This window comes from Monodelphis domestica, chromosome 1, assembly GCF_027887165.1.
Source record: "Monodelphis domestica isolate mMonDom1 chromosome 1, mMonDom1.pri, whole genome shotgun sequence".
Lineage (NCBI taxonomy): Eukaryota > Metazoa > Chordata > Mammalia > Didelphimorphia > Didelphidae > Monodelphis > Monodelphis domestica.
The window spans coordinates 407862280-407882981 of NC_077227.1; the positions used below are offsets into that span (position 1 = coordinate 407862280).

At 46.5% G+C, this 20702-nt stretch overlaps 1 protein-coding gene across 1 annotated transcript in view; it reads left to right on the forward strand.

Annotated features, from left to right (window-relative positions):
* The first annotated feature begins 6886 nt into the window (after positions 1-6886).
* NOL4L (nucleolar protein 4 like) overlaps positions 6887-20702 on the forward strand; it is a 223512-nt gene continuing 209696 nt past the window's right edge. The window contains exon 1 of the mRNA XM_001362708.4: positions 6887-7465. Within this exon, the coding sequence (XP_001362745.2) occupies positions 7142-7465 (324 nt within the window). The 5' untranslated portion in view covers positions 6887-7141. The remainder of the gene's footprint in view (positions 7466-20702) is intronic.

Below are 20702 nucleotides of genomic sequence, written 5' to 3' on the forward strand. Positions count from 1 at the left end.
ACTAGGTCAAGAATTGGCCTGAACAAGCTTGATCAGAAAAATAATGTCAGAGCCCTTGGAGATCAATGCAACATTGCCCCATCTCCCAACCCTTATCTCTATTTTATAGAGGGCATTTGTCCAGGCCTCTCAATAAGCCTCCCCAGAAAACCAAATCTTTAGCCTCCCTGGTAGTTGTTCAGTTGTGTCCCACTCCCTGAGATCCCATTTGGGGTCTTCTTGGCAAAGATACTGGAGTAGTCTACCATTTCCTCCTCCAGCTCATTTTATACTTGAAGAGAATGAGGTAAATAGGGTTAAGTGACTTACCTAGGGTCACAGGGCAAGCAAGTATCTGAGGCCAAATTCAAACTCAAAAAGATTCTAATCCTAGTGTTCTATCCACTGGGCCACCCAACTGACCTCCTTTGGGCTCCCAGACCAGGATTATTTCACCACTCCTAGCTATCTCCTTCCCTTTTATTTCCCAGGTACCCTTTAGATCCAACTCTATGTCATTTACAACTAACCATGGCTCAGTCTTACAGCCTTTTCAAGTAAACTGCCTACATAAATACACTAGCAGTTAAGAAGGAAAAGAATCCCATTATATAGATAAGGAAACTGAGACTCAAAAGATTAAGCTAATTGTTCAGGGTCACATGATTAGTATATTTCCACTTAAAAAATAAACACATGCTGGGTGTGTGTGTTGCCTATGTAGGTTATGGGTATCCATAAGGATTTTTCTAAATTGTGGTTCCTAGGGAGATATGAATAGATCTCTGAAATCTTGCTTCCCCCTCTTTAAGGAAGAATTTGATTCTTGGAGCAGGAGAAGGGGCTATGAGACTGGCTGTCTTTAGAGAGGGAGTAACAGACTGGAGTTACATCAATCTCCTCCTCTCCAAATACTTCCAGTCTTGGAGAAATGTTTTTTCTTAGATTCAAGCTGCTTTTCCGGTGGCCATCCCTTAAAGAGGATGGAGTAAACAAAGCTTCTATCTGAAGGCTTTATCCATTTCTCAGCAAATTCTAGTTATGCAGTCAAAAATCTAGTTATACTATCAAAATAGCAAGGAAATGGGAACAAAAACCTTATTTGTCTAAACATAACAAAAAAAGCATAGAGATTAAGAAAAATAGGATAAATGAGTGGTCTCCTTATCCCTTTTTCTCCCACTCTTAACCCCTGCAAAGGAACTGCTATCCATCTGTCCTTCAAGGCCTAATTCAGATGCCATTTCTTCCATAATGACTTCCTTGGGCCAGCAGCATGGCACAGTGGAAATAGCAATGATATGTGAAGGCTGAAAGATCTGGGTTAGATTTTCACTTTTGGTACTCATTTTCCATGTGTCTTAGGGCAAACAATTTCCCTTCTGCGCCTCAGTTGCCTGTTGTGTGAAATGTGTGAAATGAAGACTAGCCAAGGTGTAAGCTTCCTTCTAGTTCTATGATTCTGTGATCTAATCTGTGCTCCAAGGCCTCACCCACTGTCAATTCTCTGAACATTTTACCTACGACCTTTCCATATGATGGCGGCTTCTCTTCATGAACTCTCTTGGGGGACCGTGTCCCATTTTCTTTTCTGTACCTGTTATACCTTCTCCACTAGACCCAAGCTCCATGACAGCAAGATCTGTGGTCTTAGTCAAGCTTTGCATCTTCTCCAATGTCCAACACTTGCTCTGCAAACAATAGACACAATAAATATTTGTCGACTTTCATTTGAATCTCTACTTACCTCATTGTATGGATAAAGAAACTGAGGCCCTGAGGTTATACAGGAAGGAAGGAAGCAGAAGATATGGAATTTAAGCCCCAAATCTTCTGACTTCAAATCCAGCCTTCTCTACAGCATCAGGCTCTCTGAACCCATTTATTATGTTTTCTATTATGTAGGCCTCTTATGATAATGAAATTAGCTTGTATTAACTTTGATGCCATGGATAGAGTTCTGGGCCTGAGTTCAAATGTGACCTCCAACACTTCCTAACTGTGTGATCCTGGGCAAGTCATTTCACCTTGTTTGCCTCAGTTTCCTCATTTGTAAAATGAGCTGGAGAAGGAAATTGCAAATCACTCCTGTATCTTTGCAAAGAAAATAGAAATGACTGAAAACCAACTGAACAGCAACAAAATCTCCTAATACAAGTATGTTTTGCTTCCCCCAGAGAAGCTAAGTTCCCTGAAGGCAAAGAGTATTTCACTGTTCTCTTCATATCTCTACTGACTAGCACAGGTCTGGTATATAATAGCTGATAAATAAATATTTGCTGATTGATTGAAGAGTAGCTTACATTTCTGAAGCACTTTGAAGTTCCTGAAATGCCTTTTCCCCCTAATAATAACCCTGTGAGGTATGTAATGCAAGTATCATTCTCCATGTTCCAGAGATGAAGAAATCAAGGCTCTGTGGGGTTTAAATGCCTTGTTCAAGGTCACACAGGTAGGCGGCAGCATTTTATCTGTGACCTTTCCATTTGGCAATGGCTTCTCTTGATCCACTAACTCTCAGAGTAGTCTTTGTCTCATTTCCTTCCTTCTTCATTAGCCCAAAAGTTCCACGAAAGTAAGATCTATGTCATATTGAGCTAAATCTGTTCTCAAACTCAGGTCTTCTGACCCCAGAATCAGGGCTCTTGTGTCAATTTTAGTCTGCCTGTCAGAATTATAACTCATTTATATACTGTTTTCTCCACTATAGTGGCAATGGATTATGGGATATAGAGTCAGGAGTACCTAGTTTTGAAACCTGCTTCTGATACTGTCCAGCTATGTGGCCCTTTCTGTTTCTTACGCATCTCCCTAGGACTTATTTACTAAGTATTTGTAGTTGAAATAATTATTTATAGATCCTTCCTGTATTCCTCACAACTACCCTGTGGGTTGGTACAAGTATTCCATTTTACAAATAAAGAAACTGAGGCTCTGAAAAACTAAGTTACTTGCCAAGGATCACACAAGTAATATGCATGAAAATGAAGGTTTGAACCCAGGGGGCACCTAGGTAGCTCAGTGGATAGAGATGGGAGGTCCTGGGTTCAAATTTGACCTCTACCACTTCCCAACTATGTGATCTTAAGCAAGTCACTTAACTTCCATTGCCTAACCCTTGCCACTCTCCTGCCTTGGAACTGATACTTAGTACTTGATTCTGAGACAGAAGGTACAGGTTTAAGAAAAAAAATATTTGAACACCCATCTTTTTGACTTACCTGACACCTCTGCTAACTGTAAGCTCTTCTAGGAGGTTTTGTTTTGTTCATTTTTGTACCTCTGATTGATCTAAGCTCAAGGGCAGAGGATATGAATGTCATAAATAAATGTCTGTTGAAACAAATCAAGTTGAATTGAGTTTGTACCTCTAATTAAGTCATTGCCTTTTCTTTTTTGGACTTATCAATTCTCAATTTTCTTCAAAGTAATGTAGGTATAAACTCTTCTAGGAGACCTTACCAGATTCTTTCCAGTTGTTAGTGTTTATATCCTCTTGAAATTACTTTTTGTAATTTTGTATTGACTCATCTGTATATTTGTGTTCCCCAATAAGTTGGTATACGTTTGGTATAATTGATTCTCAAATCAGGGTCTGTTTTATGTGTCTTAACGTGTATAGGGTGGGGTTCTACCTCCAAATTAATTAGTATAATAACAGAAAGTCTAGATACCTCCCCTCCAATCAGCTAAAAGTATAAAATGGATGTGAATAAGTAGTTAATCAATTTCAGAGGATTATAGAGTTTTGGCCACTGGATGAAAAGTAGATGGTGGCACACAGGAAACATCTTGTGACTGGTTGAGAAGATTAAGTTATATTTCTTGGGTTAAGTATAAAAACAAGCTAGTGATAGAGTCTAGTAACAGAAGAATTGAAAATTGGAGCCAAATTTTGGAAAGGGAATAATTCTTGGAATAAAGAGGAATTTCTTTCCTTTCTCCCCTGACCCCCTTGTCCATGTTGTTGGAGAGACTGGATCAACAGCACAATGTGTCCTACTGGAATCAAATAGGTTGGACAAGTAAAAGACCACACTTCTAGCTGGTAGGATAGACATTTAAAGAAAGGCAGTTTTAGGGAACATGACCATTCACGTTAGAAAGAAGTTACATTTAGGGAATCTACAAAGGTATTGACCCTGAGAGTCCACCAGACAGCTATACCCAAGGGGAACTTGACAGTGACTTTAGGAAAGAAGAAAGGGACAGGTTTATACCTTTGCCACATGTGAGCTTTACCCATATGCCGTACTACTCTTTTACTTTAAAACTGTCTACTCCCCCTATGAATACCTTTTGTATAATATTTGTGTGTGTGTGTATATATATATATATATATATATATATATATATATAATATTTGTAGGAAGATGTGCTCCAGGCTTTGGGCTGAATGTCTTTTGTAACTATTGTTCTTGTTATTTCCTTTTAGTAAATACTTATAAGAAGCTCTCTGGCTGATTGTTGGTGGAAGGTGCACAGATGGGGGCTCATGAACAACAGTATTGAAAACCCAGATGTTCAGATTATTCTTAGAATCTTGAAAATAGTAGTCGCCATCCCTTTGGGAACCCAGCTTTTAGCCCATGGGAGTACAAGTTAGGGGAAAAGCCATAGACCGGGTGCTCCATATGTATACCTAGTCCCTAGTTGGGTGCCTTGCATAAAGTAAGTACATCACAATGTTGGGTTGTAACCTATGGTATCATATTGTATTATATCACTGGGATATGTGATCTTATTTAATCTTCCCTATTAGATTGTAAGTTCTTGAGGGCAAGAGCAATCTTTTGAACAAATTTGTATAGCACTCAGGGCCCTGAACACAGTATCTTGAAAAAATGCATGCAGAATTTCCCATGGTTTCTTCAGATGTCAAATGGGAAAACCAATTTTCAAACCAAAGAGGGATGGTAGGAAGATTAAAGACCAAGATTTTATATTTGCAGAGCCATTGGCATATATGAAAAACATGGAAATGTTTGACTATTTAAAAACAATTCCCTCTATATTAAATGCAAAGAAAGATCAGAAGACATTAGTTAGCCTTAGTTGAGGTCAAGGGGGGAAACTTCTGCAGAGTGAGGGAGCAAGCAATAGGGCCTAGGGCCTACATTTCTGGTGATAGAAAGTGGTTCTGTATGGGTCAGAGTCTGGAACTTCTTGTCATTTCCACCAAAGTTGGTGGAGGAGCTGGCCTGGGGCAATCTGACAGAGTCAGCACACCAACAAAATGTGGGAGGAACCCCCTGAGGCAGGCTAGAAATGAAGGCCTGTGTTTCTTGATGACCTGGTTGGAAGAGAGGCAAAATCAGGCAGAATGTAGCAGTAACCTTTATTTATGCCCGTAATTTCATTGAGCAAAGGGGACTGTCCCTGTTGGGGGTGGCAAAGTAGCCAAGGTCAATTCTCTACAAATGCTGGAACCACCCAGGTTAAAAGGTATAGCAAGGGGCTTAGTGGAAAGAGTCATGGATTTGACAGGGTCTAGGAGATTAGTCATCTCTCTCACTAGCTATGTGACCTTGGGCAAGTCATTTATTTCTCTAGGTCTCAATTTCCTCATCTATAAAATGGAGTACTTTGACTAGATGGTCTCTAAACTTCATTTCAGATCTAAAGCCTAAATATGAGATCTTCTTGAGGTCCTTCATTGTTTGAGAAGATAGACCCAACCTAGGGACCTTCTCTGGCTCCCCCCTCCCCCATAAGACCATCTGGTTGGGATAGAGGAGGGAATAGAATATTTCTTCCTATTTTTCACACCCCTACCCTCCCAATTAAAATTTTTGGGAAGAAAGTAGACAATTGGTTATAATTCTCTCTGGGGTTCTTCAGGACAGGGTGGCGGTCTAGAGACAATAAGTATGGGGCTCCTATGAATCCCACTGCTCTTGGAAGCCACCCCCCCCCATCATCTTTTTCCCTATTACTGGGAGAAGTCCCTCTGAGCCAACATAGTGCCTGCCTCAGGCCCCAGAACTGTCCAGAAAGGTTGAGACTGTAGGAGAGGCAGCCTGCCCAACCTGCCCCCAGGCCTTGTGGGGAGGAGGAGGGGGGACAGCTTGGGGAGAACAGGCAGGCCCCGCCCTATGCGGGCCCGGGCCCGTGGGGAAAGGAGGGGAGGGGACGTGGAGACTTGTAGTCCTGCGGCCAGGGTTGGGGTCAAGCAGAGAAACAGAGAGAAGGGGGCCCAGTCTCAACCCTGCCTGGCCTGGGACAAGGCGGAGCTGGGCCTCTGGAGGGAGGCCCCAGGGGCCGGACCAGGGCCAGGGACCGGGGGAAAACTCGGCTTCTGAGGCCTCAGGGACTGAGACCGGGGCCGGGACAGGGGGAAACTTGGTCCCCTGCGGTCTCGGCCCGGACACTGGAAGCCCGGCCCCCTGCGCTCCTGGCGGCCCCGTCTGGGGCGGTGGGAAGTCCGGCCCCCTGCGCCCCCTGGGGCCAGGGACTGTGTGTGGGGGGGAGGTTGAAGGGGGGAAGCCCAGCCTCCTTTGCCCTGGGGCCGGGAGGGGGAGGGAAGCTACGCGGCTCTAACAGGTGGGATCCCGCTGCGTGGAGGAGGCGGCGAGGACAAGGACGAGGAGGAGGAGGAGGAGGAGGAGGAGGAGGAGGAGGAGGAGGAGGAAGGAGAGGAGGAGAAGGAGGACGGAGACGAGCAGCCCGCTAGCCTGACAGCAGCCGCCGCTGGCGCCGCCGGTGTCTCGCTCGGTCTCCCTCACCCGCCCCGGGCTCCCCCTCACAGGCTGCGGGGCGGCCCCTCCCGGGGAGGGGACTCACCCGCCCCCTTTGCACCTCCCGGTCCCGACTGCTCCATCCCCTCCTGCATCCCGGCCGGGGGGGAGGAGGAGGCGGAGCAGGAGCGGGAGCAGGAGCAGGAGCAGGAGCAGGAGCCGCCGCTGCCGCCGCCGCCGCGGGAGCGCAGGAGGAGCGGGAGGGACCCTGCCTGCTGCAGCCCCGCGCGTCCCGGCCGCCGAGGTCGCCGCCGCCGCCACCGCCACCAGCACCGCTGCCGCTCCGCCGCATCTCGGGACGGGGCAGCCGCTCCCCAGTCCCAGTCCCAGCCCCAGCGCTAGCCTCCGCCCGTCGCTCCCTCCTTTCCAGTCGGGCCGGCCGGCCGGCCAGCTCCGCGCTCTGCCCGCCCCCAAGGGCCCCGAGGATGCCGAAGCCGACACTGCTCCTGCGGGGGGGCTGGGACCGCAGCCCCGGGGACACGGAGCTGGGGCGCCAGTTCCGGGACTGGTGTCTCCGGACCTACGGAGACTCAGCCAAGACCAAGACGGTCACTCGTAGCAAATACCAGCGGATCGCCGAGGTCCTGCAAGGCGGGGGCAGCGGGACCACGGGTGCCGGCAACGGCGGCCCCTCGTCCGGGGAGAAAGGCAAGTTCCAGTTTTGGGTCCGCTCCAAGGGCTTTCGGCTGGGGACCAGCAGGGAGCCGAAGATGGGTCAAGTGGTGTATGTGCCGGTGAAAACTGGAACGGTCAGTGCGCGCCCGCGCCTCCCCTCAGTGTCCGCGTGTGTCCTGTCTGTCTGTCTGAGTGCTGTGCTGTTCGTCTGTCCTAGCCCTGCTTGTGTCTGAGTGATCACCTCTCTCCATTTACCCTCAGACGGGTCTGATCCCGCAGTGTCTCCCCATTCCAGCCAGGGACCCCTTCCCTTCCTTCAGTCCCCCTTGGTTCCCGGCGGGATGGCCCAGACGGCGCAGACCCGCCCGGGCTGGCTCTCCTTGTAGAGAGCGGGCTGTCCCGGGAGCAGGAGGCAGCAGGGAAGGCTGCGAGTCCACCCCCCGCGCCTCTCTCCTCGGCAGCGCGGGCTGTCCCGGGTGCTCACCCGGGCATGTTCTGTCCTCCTCCTCCTCCTCCCCCTCTCCCTTCCTCCTCCTCCTCTTCCTCCTCCTTTTTCTTCCCCCCTCCCCCTTCCAGCAGGCGGCTGCTCCGGGAGCCAGACCCATCCCACCCCTAGCAGGCAGGCTGTCCCGAGCGGGCGGGCGAGTGAGCCCCGGGTGGGAGCTCCTAGCTTCTGCCACCGCCCCCCTGCCCCCAGGCTGCTACGGGGGTTGCAGTGGCCTGAGGACAGGGAGTCTTCCCTGGGGCGTCCCTCTCCTCCTAGGCTCTGGGACGAGGCCCCGCAGACTGGGGGAGGGGGGCGGTGCGGCGAGCTTGGGCCCGGGAGTAGGAGCTGGGGCAGGGGCAAGGGCTGGAACGCCCCGACCCCACCCGGGACTGGCCCTGGGCTGACGGGCGGGGGCGGCCCGGCGCGATGCAGACTGGCGCAGGAGGCGCCCCCGGGCGGGGCGGGGCGGGCGGGGCCGGACGGTCCCGGGGTGCGGATGGGGACCGGTCCACCCCCTCAGCCCTCTTAGCCTTGGTCTGAGGAGAGGGGGTGAGGCTAGCAGGGAGGAGGCATCTGACCCCTCCATCCCCCCCCCCACGGGCTGGCTACCCCAGGAGTGGGGGAGGGGTGGGGCCTCCCAAGCACCCGATTTGGCTGGGGCGGGGGCCAGTTAGGGTGCGTACGGGGGCGGAGGTAGGGGAGCGTTGCCTCTCTCTCCCACCCAGGGCCCCTCGGGCTGCTGCCCTGGGGAAGGAGCCGGCGGCTCCCCCACTGGGACCTCATTGTTCTAAGGAGGGTTTGGGGGTGGGGGTGATGCAGGGGCCGCCCCGAGAGCTCAAATCTTTGAACTTTGAGCCGGCGAAATTCGGAGATTCACATTTTATGCGGACACCGCCCCCCCCAGCTCCCCCCCCCTTTTTTTTCTTTTCGAGAGGGCTGGGGTTTAATGTGGGTCTTCCTAACTAGTAACTCCCTCAGTCTTTGCACCATCTGCCTGAGAGTAGAATCTTCATAGACAATTGATTTTGTCGTTACTAAAAGTGCACTTGTCCCTCCTCCCAGCCCTCCCCGGGCGGAGGAGAGGGGTGGGGGTAGGGGGTGTGGGATGGGGAGGGGAAAGGCTGTGGGAAGGTTGGCGAGCAGGCTGGCGAGGGAGATGCTGGAGCTGCTTTGGCTGGGAGCATGGAGGGAAGATAATTCGGGGAGGGAAAGGGGATTCAGGAGGCTACCCCCACCCCGCTTCCTCGCAGCTCTCAGGAAATAGTGTTGTCCCCTCTCCGAGATACCCTGTCGGGGAGATGGTTGCAGGCTGCGGTGAGGGCAGTCCATCTGTGGTAAATGCTTATAAACGCACTATTTACCTCCCATCTGGTCTGCCTCTTACCAGGGGCTGGGCTGGGGGAGGGGAGGGGGCTTCAGGCCTGGATTCCCAGCTTGAATGAGGGAGTCCTGGGGTGGGCTCCTTGCCCTCAGATTTTAGGACCCTTTCAAAACTGCCTTTACCCTGACCTCCCTTGCCCCACCCGACTTGCTTCCCACCGGACCCTCGGAAAGGGTTGGGCCTGGTCTCCGAGACCCCAACAGGCCCCAGGATGTCAGGCAGCCCATGCCTGGCCTTGGGAGAAAAATTCCTCCTCTTAACCTCCCAGTACAAGACCCAGGCCCAGGGTGGCCACAGCCTTCTCGGTTAAGGAAACCAAGGCCAAAATGAAAGCTACCCCACCCCACCCCCAGCCCAGCTCCTACTCTGGAATGAATAAACTCCCCCAAAGGGAGGATAAGAGAAGCCAATCCTCTGGAGGGCTGGTTTTCTGGGAGGGAGGAGAGACCGAGAGAGAGAGCGCTAGTGAGCCTCGGACTCTACCTCCTGTCCGGGACTCACCTAAGCTCCCATAAATCTGCAAACAAAACAGACACACCCCTAAGAGACCAGGAGTTTCCGAAGGGACAGGAGGCTGTATTCCCGAGAGGAAAGAAATCGGGTACATTTTAAAGATAAACAGATCCGGAGTTAGGAGGGAAAGCCAGCGGTGAGGCTTCCTCCTTAAGTTTCCAGGTGCCTGCCTCCTCAGATCTCTCCAAGTCTTCCTCCTTTCTTTTCAATTATTTTAGGTGGGGAGGTGTGGGATTCCTTACAGTTGATTTGTTAGTGGACAGTTTTTGAAGATGTGGGCTGCCATCTCCCAAACTGTGAGAGAAGCGGGCCCTGGGGCTCCCTGGCCTCTAGATCATAGTGTAGTGGAAAAGGAACACCCAGTTTGCTCTCCAAGGGACCTGGGTTCCGATTTTGACTGCAGTACCAGTGATCTTGGGCAATTGGTTTCACCTCTCTTGGTACTAGTTCTCTATAGAATGAGAGGGTTGGGACTAATTGATCTGTAGGGTCCCCTCCAACTCTAAGACCTATGGTCACCCCCTCCTTCCCCCCATTAAAAAATTAATGTTAGAGATTTCTCATTGTGGAAGGGATTGCACTGTAGGCCCATCTGGCCTGATTTTTTTTTTTAACTAAGGGCCAGGCTGAGAGAGGGGAGGGGTCCCTGTGTAGATTCCCCTGAGGAGGACCTTCCTCAGATTAAAACCTTCTAAACTGTGTTCACCTTGGCCTCTCCTACTACTCCCCTCCCCATTTGAATCCCACCCCCCCAGCTCTCCAGCACACACACACATAAACAGACACAAAGAAAGGTTGGGCCTATGCATTTTGTAGGGTGAAATGTTTTATTGAATGATTCTGTTCTGCTCCCTCCTCCAAACAGCAAAATGAGTCCTTTCCATTTCCCCCCCATTTTCCCTCCTCCCCCATAAGTCCTCATTCTCAGAATTAAAGCATCCCCCCCTTCCCACCCCCCAAGCCATATGTATTGGGGCTGGACTTGGTTTGTGGCTTTCCTTCATCCTGCCTGGTTATCTGACACCACTTGTCCCCTGTCCCATCTGGCCCTTCCTTTCCTGGGTGTATCTGACAAAGGCTTAATCTGTCCCGGACTGTCCCAAGGCTGAAAGAGGGTGAGAGAGAATTAAGTTTATGCAGATGGGACTTGAAGTGGGGGTTGGGGTGGAAACTGGGGCCAGGATCAGTGGCTAGGGCTAGGGCTAGGGCTAGGGCTAGTGCTACAACTAGGACCGGGAACTGGGGCTGGGAGGCTGGAGGAGGGGATCCACAAGTTGATTTTCAATGTCTGCAGGTTGTCACAGGAAATCTAAGGTACAGACAGTGAGAGAAAGCGGAGGAGGGGAGGAGCTGAGGGTGCTCAAGGGGATAAGATCTTTTTATGACAGGAGTTGGGGCCTCTCCATTTATAAAAAAACACAATTAAGATTTTTCTTTCTTTTTGCCTGACCAACTCCTGTCCCAGACAACCCTTTTGAAGGTCAGGGAGCCAGGAAAGTAAAAATGACCCTTTCCCCTTGTGGTGAAGCAAACTTTATGCTTCCTTCTAGTCTTAGAGTGAGGCAAATTGAAAAAAAAACCAACCCATATTTATTAAGAGCCTACTATGTGCAAGGCTATGGGAGAAGCTCTGGAGATTTGGAGACAAAAAAGGGAAAACAATCCTTGTCCTTAAGTAACAAATCTTGTTACCTATAGATAAATACATGCAGGATATATACAGAGTGTTGGGAGAGGGGGTGCTAAAACCTGGAGAAACCAGGAAAGACTTTCTGAAGGAAATGGCACTTGAAGGAGCCTTGATAGGATCTTGGGGGTTCCAAAAGATAGAGACAGGGAAGTATCTCATTCTAGGCATTGGGTTAGCTTCCTGGACAAAGGTGAGAGATGAACTGTATATGAGAGTAGTGAATCAGGTCAATTTGTCTGAAGCTTGAGAATGTGCTAGAGGGGGAGTAATAAATAGCATGGAAAGATGACCAGAGATAGTTTAAAGGGCTTTAAAAAACCAAACAGAACAACTTGTATTTTAGCCTAAAAGTAATAGGGAGCTATTGAAGTTTCTTGAACAGGGGGTGACATGGTAATGCCTGGTTTTTAAGAATAGTATTTTGTCAGCTCTATGGAAGATTGGTTGTAATGGGGAAGTGCTAGGTGCAAGGAACCCAATTAGGAGACTAGTCCAAACATAAAAAATCATAAGGAGAAAGAAAGCTGAGAAAATATAGAATGGACAAGACTTGGCAATTGATTGGCTATGTGTAAATTAGAGCCAAGAGTTGAGGATGCCTCCTGGGTTATGAGTCTGGGTGACTAGATAAAAATGTTGGTGTCCTTGACAAAACTATGGAAATTGGGAGTTTGGGTGTGGGTGGGTTTAGAGGAAAAGACAATGTATTTTATTTTAGATTTGTTGAGTTTGAAATGCCATGGGGACATCTTGGTAGAATTGTCCAGCAGGCAGTTGGAAATGAGGGACTTGAGCTCAAGCCAAGTCTTGTCCATTCTATATTTTCTCAGCTCTCTTTCTCCTTATGATTTTTTATGTTTGGACTAGTCTCCTAATTGGGTTCCTTGCACCTAGCACTTCCCCATTACAACCAATCTTCCATAGAGCTGACAAAATACTATTCTTAAAAACCAGGCATTACTATGTCACCCCCTGTTCAAGAAACTTCAATAGCTCCCTATTACTTTTAGGCTAAAATACAAGTTTTTGGAGGACCCAAAAGTGTAGACATGGGAGACCTCTGCTAATTTGATGAGATCCATAGAAGAGAGAGCAATCAATCTAAGCATTTATTAAGTGACTGCTCTGTGCTGGGCACAGAGTCTCTGCTTCAAGAAGTTTATATTCTAACTTAGGAGGCAATATATACATATATGGGTGAATATAAAATAGATCCAGAATAGATACAAGGTAACCTTAGAGGAGAAAGGTAGTGGGAATGGGGGTGGGGTAGGACATGAAGGGGGAGACCCCAGGAAAGACCTCTTGCATAAGGTGTTGCTTGAGCAGAGTTTCAGAGGAAACCAGGGGTTCCAAAAGGCTGAGCTGATAGGCCACTTGTTGGAGAGCTTGTTAGACTCATACAAAGAGTAGACCTCTCCCTTTTCTTATTATCAAAGGGTATTAAGTTAGGGGTGATGTTATTGTTATTAATGACATTTAATAGTTACCCCTTTGTATTAGCACTGGCAGTCCTCTGAGAGTAAACTATCAAGTGCTGTTCTACCTATTTCACAGTTGAGGAAATAGTCTCAGAGAAGTGGAATGACTTGCCGAGGTCTCATAATTAGCCAGAAAGTCACAGAATTTTATAACTAGAAGAAACATCAGAGCCTAGAATGTCAGAGCCAGAATGAACTATCTAGTCAGTTACTATCCTTTTATGGATGGGAAAAACTGAGGCTCGTAGACAAGTTACTTGCTGAAAGTCACACTTTGAGTTAGTAACAGGGCTTGGGACTAGGACTCTCAGGTCTCTAAGTTCCTGGTCCATTGTTCTTTCCTTTATATTGTGGTCTGCAGTACCTAGCCCACCTTTTCCACTGACCAGTCATTAAAATGATAAAATTCCACTATTGTCAGCCCCTTAAACATCCTAGTATGTATTTGGAGGATCTTAGATTGTTATCAGTCATTTGCTCTTTAGTGTGGATGAGTTTATAAGGTCCCAAAGGTGGCATTAAGCACATTCAGAAAGGATAGGAGGATACTAGAAAGGTAACCAAGTAGATGAAACTACTGATGCCAGAGACAACTCTCAATGTTTAGGGTATCTTGTATAGGATTTGGGACCGTGGTGGCAGTGGTAGATGAAGTCCAAAAAGGTTAAATGTCTCTTGCCTATGAATGAACAGCATAGGAAGAAAGTAGAACTGACTGCTAGGGTCCTTGGTGAGGAGTTTGTGTGTGTCTACACTTTATTGGAAAACTTTTCCTTCCCCCACCTTTCAGTTTCCAGTGATTAGTGTCACTTTCTAACTCATATTCACTGTTATTCTTTCATGGTGATGTCTTTCCCCTTTATTAGACTGTGAGCTCCATGAAGACTGGGCTATGTCTTATTTAAATTTTATTTTTCCTCTACATCTTGAGGAAATGTTCAGCATATTTAGTAAACATTAGTTGAATTGAATTGAATGGAAGATATTCTGGATGGAATTAGGGTGACAAGTAGGTGGTAAGGGCAGCCCCAGACTATGAGCTAGCACTGATTTGGGGTCCTGAGAGAAGTGTATGCTCCCTCTTCAGAAGGAGGGACAATTCAGGCTAGGTGATTTGGGGATTAGATGGCTGACTTCCTTCAGCCTGGACTGGCACCCTAGACCCATGGTATAAAAATGATTCCTGGCAGGAAAACTGTTTGGATTGCTGTTGCCCAGATGAGGCGGGTTATTTCATTAATTAAACATCCATGTGTCCCCAGGCAGTCAGAAAAACAGGTATTTGAGTCCCAGTGCCTTCCAGTTTCCCAAGGCCACTATAGGACCGTGGCCTGGGCCTGATACAATTCCTTCAGGTATCAAGATTGTGCTCCCCTCCCTCCCTGCTCCCATAGTTACCACTATTGAGATGAGGAAAGGAATGCTATGGCTACCTGTTCTAGGGGAATGTCAACTGATCAAGATTTCCTTTTTCTTTTTCATACTTCTCCCCTTCTTGAGGCACTGTGGTATATTGGATAGAGCACTGAATTTGGAGTCAAAGGATCTGAGTTCAAACATCAGCTCTTATACTAATTAGCCATGTTTTTTTTTGAGGGGGGAGTCATTTCTCTTTGGGCCTCAGTTTTCTCATCTGTATAATGAAGGGGTTGGATTTGGTGATCCCTATGCTTCTTTAAGCTCCTTTTCTTTTGAGTCTGTATCTTTAAATTAGCTTGCTTTTTTGCATTTGTAGAAGTTTGGGAGATGGAGGAGACTGGTTAAAGGCCTTTTTTGTGGTAATTAGAAGTGATATTTGGTCCTTTCTTCTTGAGGGGTACCAGGTTTCTGGAGGGGGGAGGTAGAGGTTGGGAACCAGGTTTGACCAGGTGACTTTTCTTAACTTCAGGGTGTGTGTGTGTGTGTGTGTGTGTGTGTGTGTGTGTGTGTGTGAGAGAGAGAGAGAGAGAGAGAGAGAGAGAGACAGAGACAGAGAGAGAGACAGAGACAGAGAGAGAGACAGAGACAGAGAGAGACAGACAGACAGAGATTGAGAGAGACAGAGAGATTGAGAGAGAGAGAGAGAGAGAGAGACAGAGAGATAGGCAGCAGGAACGTGTCACAGCTCAGCAACACTGTCCAGCTGGCCAGAAGAGAGAGATTCATCCAAGCAGCATGGTATGCAGAAGCAAGGAATGAGTCAAATGAGACAAGATGACAAGATGAGATGCCCAGGGAATGGCTACACATCAGGCTGATCCCTTTGGGTTCTGAAGCCAGGATTGTGATGGAATCATAGAATCAGTGAGTTCAGAAAGAACTGGGAGGTTGCCTAGCCCAACCTGTCACATTTGGATTGTATGGTGACTGTGCCACTGTGAAGATTTGCCTTGGGATTCCTCCTTTTTCTTTGCTTCCTCTGCTTTCTTTCTTGTCTCCCTCTCTCCTCCTTTCTATCTTCTTTCCTCCTTTCCCCCCCTCTTTTTATTTCCCCTCTTCTTCTCCCTACTCCCCCCCCCCAACTCCTGATACGTTGTTTGGTGCAGGGTCTTGGGTCTTTTCTAAGGTAGCAATTAAACAATTATTGTCATTTGTCATGGTTTATGTGTTGTTGAGCTCTCCTTGTGATGGATAGCCAGGCAAACTGAGAAAGACAAATCTTCCAGGTTCATTTGAGTGGGGGGGGGGTTCTTATTTTTTTTAAACCCTTTCCTTCTGTCTTGGAATCAATACTGTTTATTGGTTCCAAGGCAGAAGAGTGTTAAGGGCTAGGCAGTGGGAGTTAAGTGACTTGCCCAGGGTCACACAGCTGGGAAGTGTCTGAGGCCAGATTTGAACCTAGGACCTCCCATCTCTAGGCCTGGCTCTCAATCCACTGAGCCACCCAGCTGCCCCCAGTTTCTTATTATTTTTAAAACAACAGTGGGTTAAGATGTTGAGATTCTAAGTGAAAAGAGCCAAAATGAAGTAAGTGTCCCTGGCTGGGGACAGGGAACAAGAGGGAGATGGAACTGGTTCAAACTATGCCTAGAATATGGTTTAGGTAGATCTAAGACTGTTGGAGATCATGGAATGTTAGAGATGGAAGGAACTTTAAAGATTAACCAGCCCAGCAGTCTCCCATTTTACAGAGAAGAAAACTGAGGGGTCCAGAGAGGGAATGAGTTGCAGTGTCACATAGTATGCTAATAAAGCTACTAATATTTAGATCCAAATCTTCTGTGCCTGAGTCCAGAGATCTTTTCACCACTATAAGCTCCCTAGTCTATCACTAATCTTGAGCAAGTCCCTTTGACATACCTAGAGTCTTAGCTGGCTCTTCTGGAAGGGTGGAACAGGATGATGTTACTAGGGAGAGAGGATGTTTAGCTTTAATATTTCCACAGCACCTAGGCAATTCAGCTATACAGGGGGGCCTAAGAGCCACTGGGGAGCCAGTTCAGCAAGACTCTTGGGAGTCAAGGTGGTGGGTTGGTGTGTCCCCCTCCCCCCTTCCCCTTCCATTCTTAGATTCAGTCTGGCCAGGGGAAGCAGATGCCGCCCCTCCCTTCTAACATTATTTCTCCCTCTTCCTTCCTTCTCCCCCAGAACAGCTAACTATCCCAAGTCTGCTCCTAGCCAGATTGCCTGAGTACAAAGGCATGGGGATGACCACATCCTTCAGCACTAGAGTCTTCCCAGGATCTAGTCTAGCAATGGGATAGTGCTTAGAGAGCGAAAGAGAATAAGGATCTAATCTGAGAGTCATAGAATGTTTGAACTGAAGGGAGAGACCTTAGTATATTTTCTCAGGAAGGTACTGTTGATTGTAGAATGTCAGAGCTAGAAAGGACTTTACAATATAGAACAAAAATTTTCAGGATTGAAAGGGATTGTATAAAACAGAACACAAAATGTCAGAGTTGGAAGGGACCTTAGAACATAAGACATAGAATGGCAGACTTGAAAAGGAGCCTTTTAATACAAAATAATATCAGGACTGGAACAGACTTAAAACATAGTACACAAAATATTAGAGCTAAAAGGGAACTTTGATCCCCCCCCCCAAAAGAGCTTGAAATAATCTTTGAGTGTAGCATCTAGCATGCTAGATAGACTTAGAATGGACTTTTAAAACATTGATTGCTATAATTGAAAAGGACGTTGGAGCACAGAACATTCAAGAACAGAACATAGAATATCAGTGCTGGAAGGGACCTTTAAACATAGAGCATATAGTGTTAGAACAGGAAAGACCCTTAGAATGTAGAATGTTGGGGATGAAAGGGAATTTGTAACATAGAACTAGAAAGAAATTTAGAACATATAGACCTGGAAGGAGCCCTACTTAGAACATAGAATAGAAAAGGTCAAAATGTAGAGGGAGTTTACAACTTAAAACATTAGAGCTTCTAGCTGTGTGACCCTGGGCAAATCACTTAACCCCCAGTGCCTAGTCCTTACTGCTCTTCTTCCTTGGAACCCATACATAGTATTGATTCTAAGACATAAGGTAAGGGTTTAAAAACAAACAAACAAACATTAGAACTAGAAAGATGCTTAGAGCATAGAATGTTAGGAGCTGGCGGAAATCTTCAAATATAAATGGTTAGCGCTGAAGAAGGCCAGTCAGGCCCTCACAACATAGAATGTTTATTGTTAGCCCAGGGTCATAAACTAGGTTAAACCCCCTAATTTTATAGATGGGGAAACTGAGTCTCTGGAAGGGAAATTAATTGTTATTATTTAAATTGTTTTGGTCTAAGGAAAAGCATTTATTTTGTTTTTTGACTCCTATCTTAACAACATAGGATTCTAAGACCAGATGTATGGTCTCAGAGAGAGCTAAGCCCTCAGAGAGCTAAGCCTTAGGGGAAAATAGCCAAGAAGCAGTGAGATGGACCTAAGAGGCTTCAAGTCTATGGTCTCTCTTTTTCCCGACATCAATTTTTAAATTTAATTAAAAAAAATTTTTTTTTCCTATATTGTTCATTTTTATGAGTAATCATAAAACCAACATCCCCCACCCTGCCCCAGCCAAACACAAACCCATGTAAACAATTGAAAAATTGTATGCTTTCATCTGCACTGGCACCAATTTAAATTTTTTTATTATTTTTATCAATAAACTTTGTTTTCTTATATCACCTTTGTTTCCAAATATATCCCTTTCACCTTTCCTACCCATTGAGATATCCAGCCCCTGTTTAAAAAAAAAAGTATAAAGGAGAAAGAAAAAAACACCTTAGCAAAATAACTGAATATAGCAACTATGTCTGACATTATTCTGCACCCATAGTCTCCTACATCTTTAAAAAAGGGAAGGAAGTCCTTACTCCACCTTCTTTTCTTTCCAATATTTTATTTTTTCCCCAATTACACGTAAAAGCAATTTTTAACATGAGTTTTTTACAGTTTTGAGTTCCAAATTTTTCCCCTCCCCTCCCCTCCCCTTCCCTGAGATGGTAAGCAAATTGATGTAGGTTTTACATGTATCATACCAGTTTTAATGACAAGATGCTCATGGTAAAACCCAGGGAAGGTCTTTCCTGAAGAATAATCCACCAACTTTAGACATGATAGGGTCTATTTGACAGCCTTCACTCAGTTATGATAATGAATTATTATTTATACAACCTATAGAATTATAGTTATATAACAGGAGATGGTACCAAGCAATTAAAGGTTCCCTGAGTTTTATGCAGCTAATAGTTGAGGGCAAAAATGGCCAGGCTGTAGTAAAATATACTTCATACACTGCTGGTAATGGACACTCTAAACTAGGCTATTCCCTCCCCCAGGGTAGGCTAAGCTCACATTCAGACTTTCATTTCAATCAAAGAAGCTCAGTCGTAGGAGGGTTCTCAACCATCCTATCCCTTGCTCTGTCCTAGCTGGGACTCCAGCCATGGCCAGAGCCCCGCCCCAATTTTCAGGGTATTATCAGAGCTACCCAAGTGTGCTGGGAAGCAGTTGGAGGTGTCTGAGCAGGTGGGCAGATAAGTATCTGGCAATGAGGTGGAGCTACAGGCCGCGCTATTGGAAAGCTTCAGACAGTAATATGGCAAGATTGTCAGAGATGAAGATTATTGTAGTGCCAGAAAGGACCCTTAGAATACCGAGTGTCAGAGCTGGGAAGGCCCCCTTAGAATATACATTGATAAGACTGTGAGGGCCCTTAGAACGCAGAATGTCAGGGCTGGACAGGACCTTAGAACATAGAATGTCAGAGCTGTGAGAATCTTAGAACATAGAAAGTCAGAGCTGTGAGGGCTGTGAGAACATAGAATGTCAGAGCTGTGAGGGCTGTTAGAACATAGATGTCAGAGCTGTGAGAACATAGAATATCAGAGCTGTGAGGGCTGTTAGAACATAGAATGTCAGAGCTGTGAGAATCTTAGAACATAGAATGTCAGAGCTGTGAGAACATAGAATATCAGAGCTGTGAGGGCTGTTAGAACATAGATGTCAGAGCTGTGAGAACATAGAATATCAGAGCTGTGAGGGCTGTGAGAACATAGAATGTCAGAGCTGTGAGAATCTTAGAACATAGAAAGTCAGAGCTGCGAGAACATAGAATATCAGAGCTGTGAGGGCTGTTAGAACATAGAATGTCAGAGAGCTGTTAGAACATAGAATATCAGAGCTGTGAGAACATAGAATATCAGAGCTGTGAGGGCTGTTAGAACATAGAATGTCAGAGAGCTGTTAGAACATAGAATATCAGAGCTGTGAGAACATAGAATATCAGAGCTGTGAGGGCTGTTAGAACATAGAATGTCAGAGCTGTGAGAACATAGAATGTCAGAGCTGTGTGGGCTGTTAGAACATAGAATATCAGAGCTGTGAGGGCTGTTAGAACATAGAATATCAGAGCTGTGAGGGCTGTTAGAACATAGAATGTCAGAGCTGTGAGAACATAGAATGTCAGAGCTGTGAGAACATAGAATGTCAGAGCTGTGAGGGCTGTTAGAACATAGAATATCAGAGCTGTGAGGGCTGTTAGAACATAGAATGTCAGAGCTGTGAGAACATAGAATATCAGAGCTGTGAGGGCTGTTAGAACATAGAATGTCAGAGCTGTGAGGGCTGTTAGAACATAGAATGTCAGAGCTGTGAGAACATAGAATATCAGAGCTGTGAGGGCTGTTAGAACATAGAATGTCAGAGCTGTGAGGGCTGTTAGAACATAGAATATCAGAGCTGTGAGGGCTGTTAGAACATAGAATGTCAGAGCTGTGAGGGCTGTTAGAACATAGAATATCAGAGCTGTGAGGGCTGTTAGAACATAGAATGTCAGAGCTGTGAGGGCTGTTAGAACATAGAATATCAGAGCTGTGAGGGCTGTTAGAACATAGAATGTCAGAGCTGTGAGGGCTGTTAGAACATAGAATGTCAGAGCTGTGAGGGCTGTTAGAACATAGAATGTCAGAGCTGTGAGAACATAGAATATCAGAGCTGTGAGGGCTGTTAGAACATAGAATGTCAGAGCTGTGAGGGCTGTTAGAACATAGAATGTCAGAGCTGTGAGGGCTGTTAGAACATAGAATATCAGAGCTGTGAGGGCTGTTAGAACATAGAATGTCAGAGCTGTGAGGGCTGTTAGAACATAGAATGTCAGAGCTGTGAGGGCTGTTAGAACATAGAATGTCAGCTGTGAGAACATAGAATATCAGAGCTGTGAGGGCTGTTAGAACATAGAATGTCAGAGCTGTGAGGGCTGTTAGAACATAGAATGTCAGAGCTGTGAGGGCTGTTAGAACATAGAATATCAGAGCTGTGAGGGCTGTTAGAACATAGAATGTCAGAGCTGTGAGGGCTGTTAGAACATAGAATGTCAGAGCTGTGAGAACATAGAATG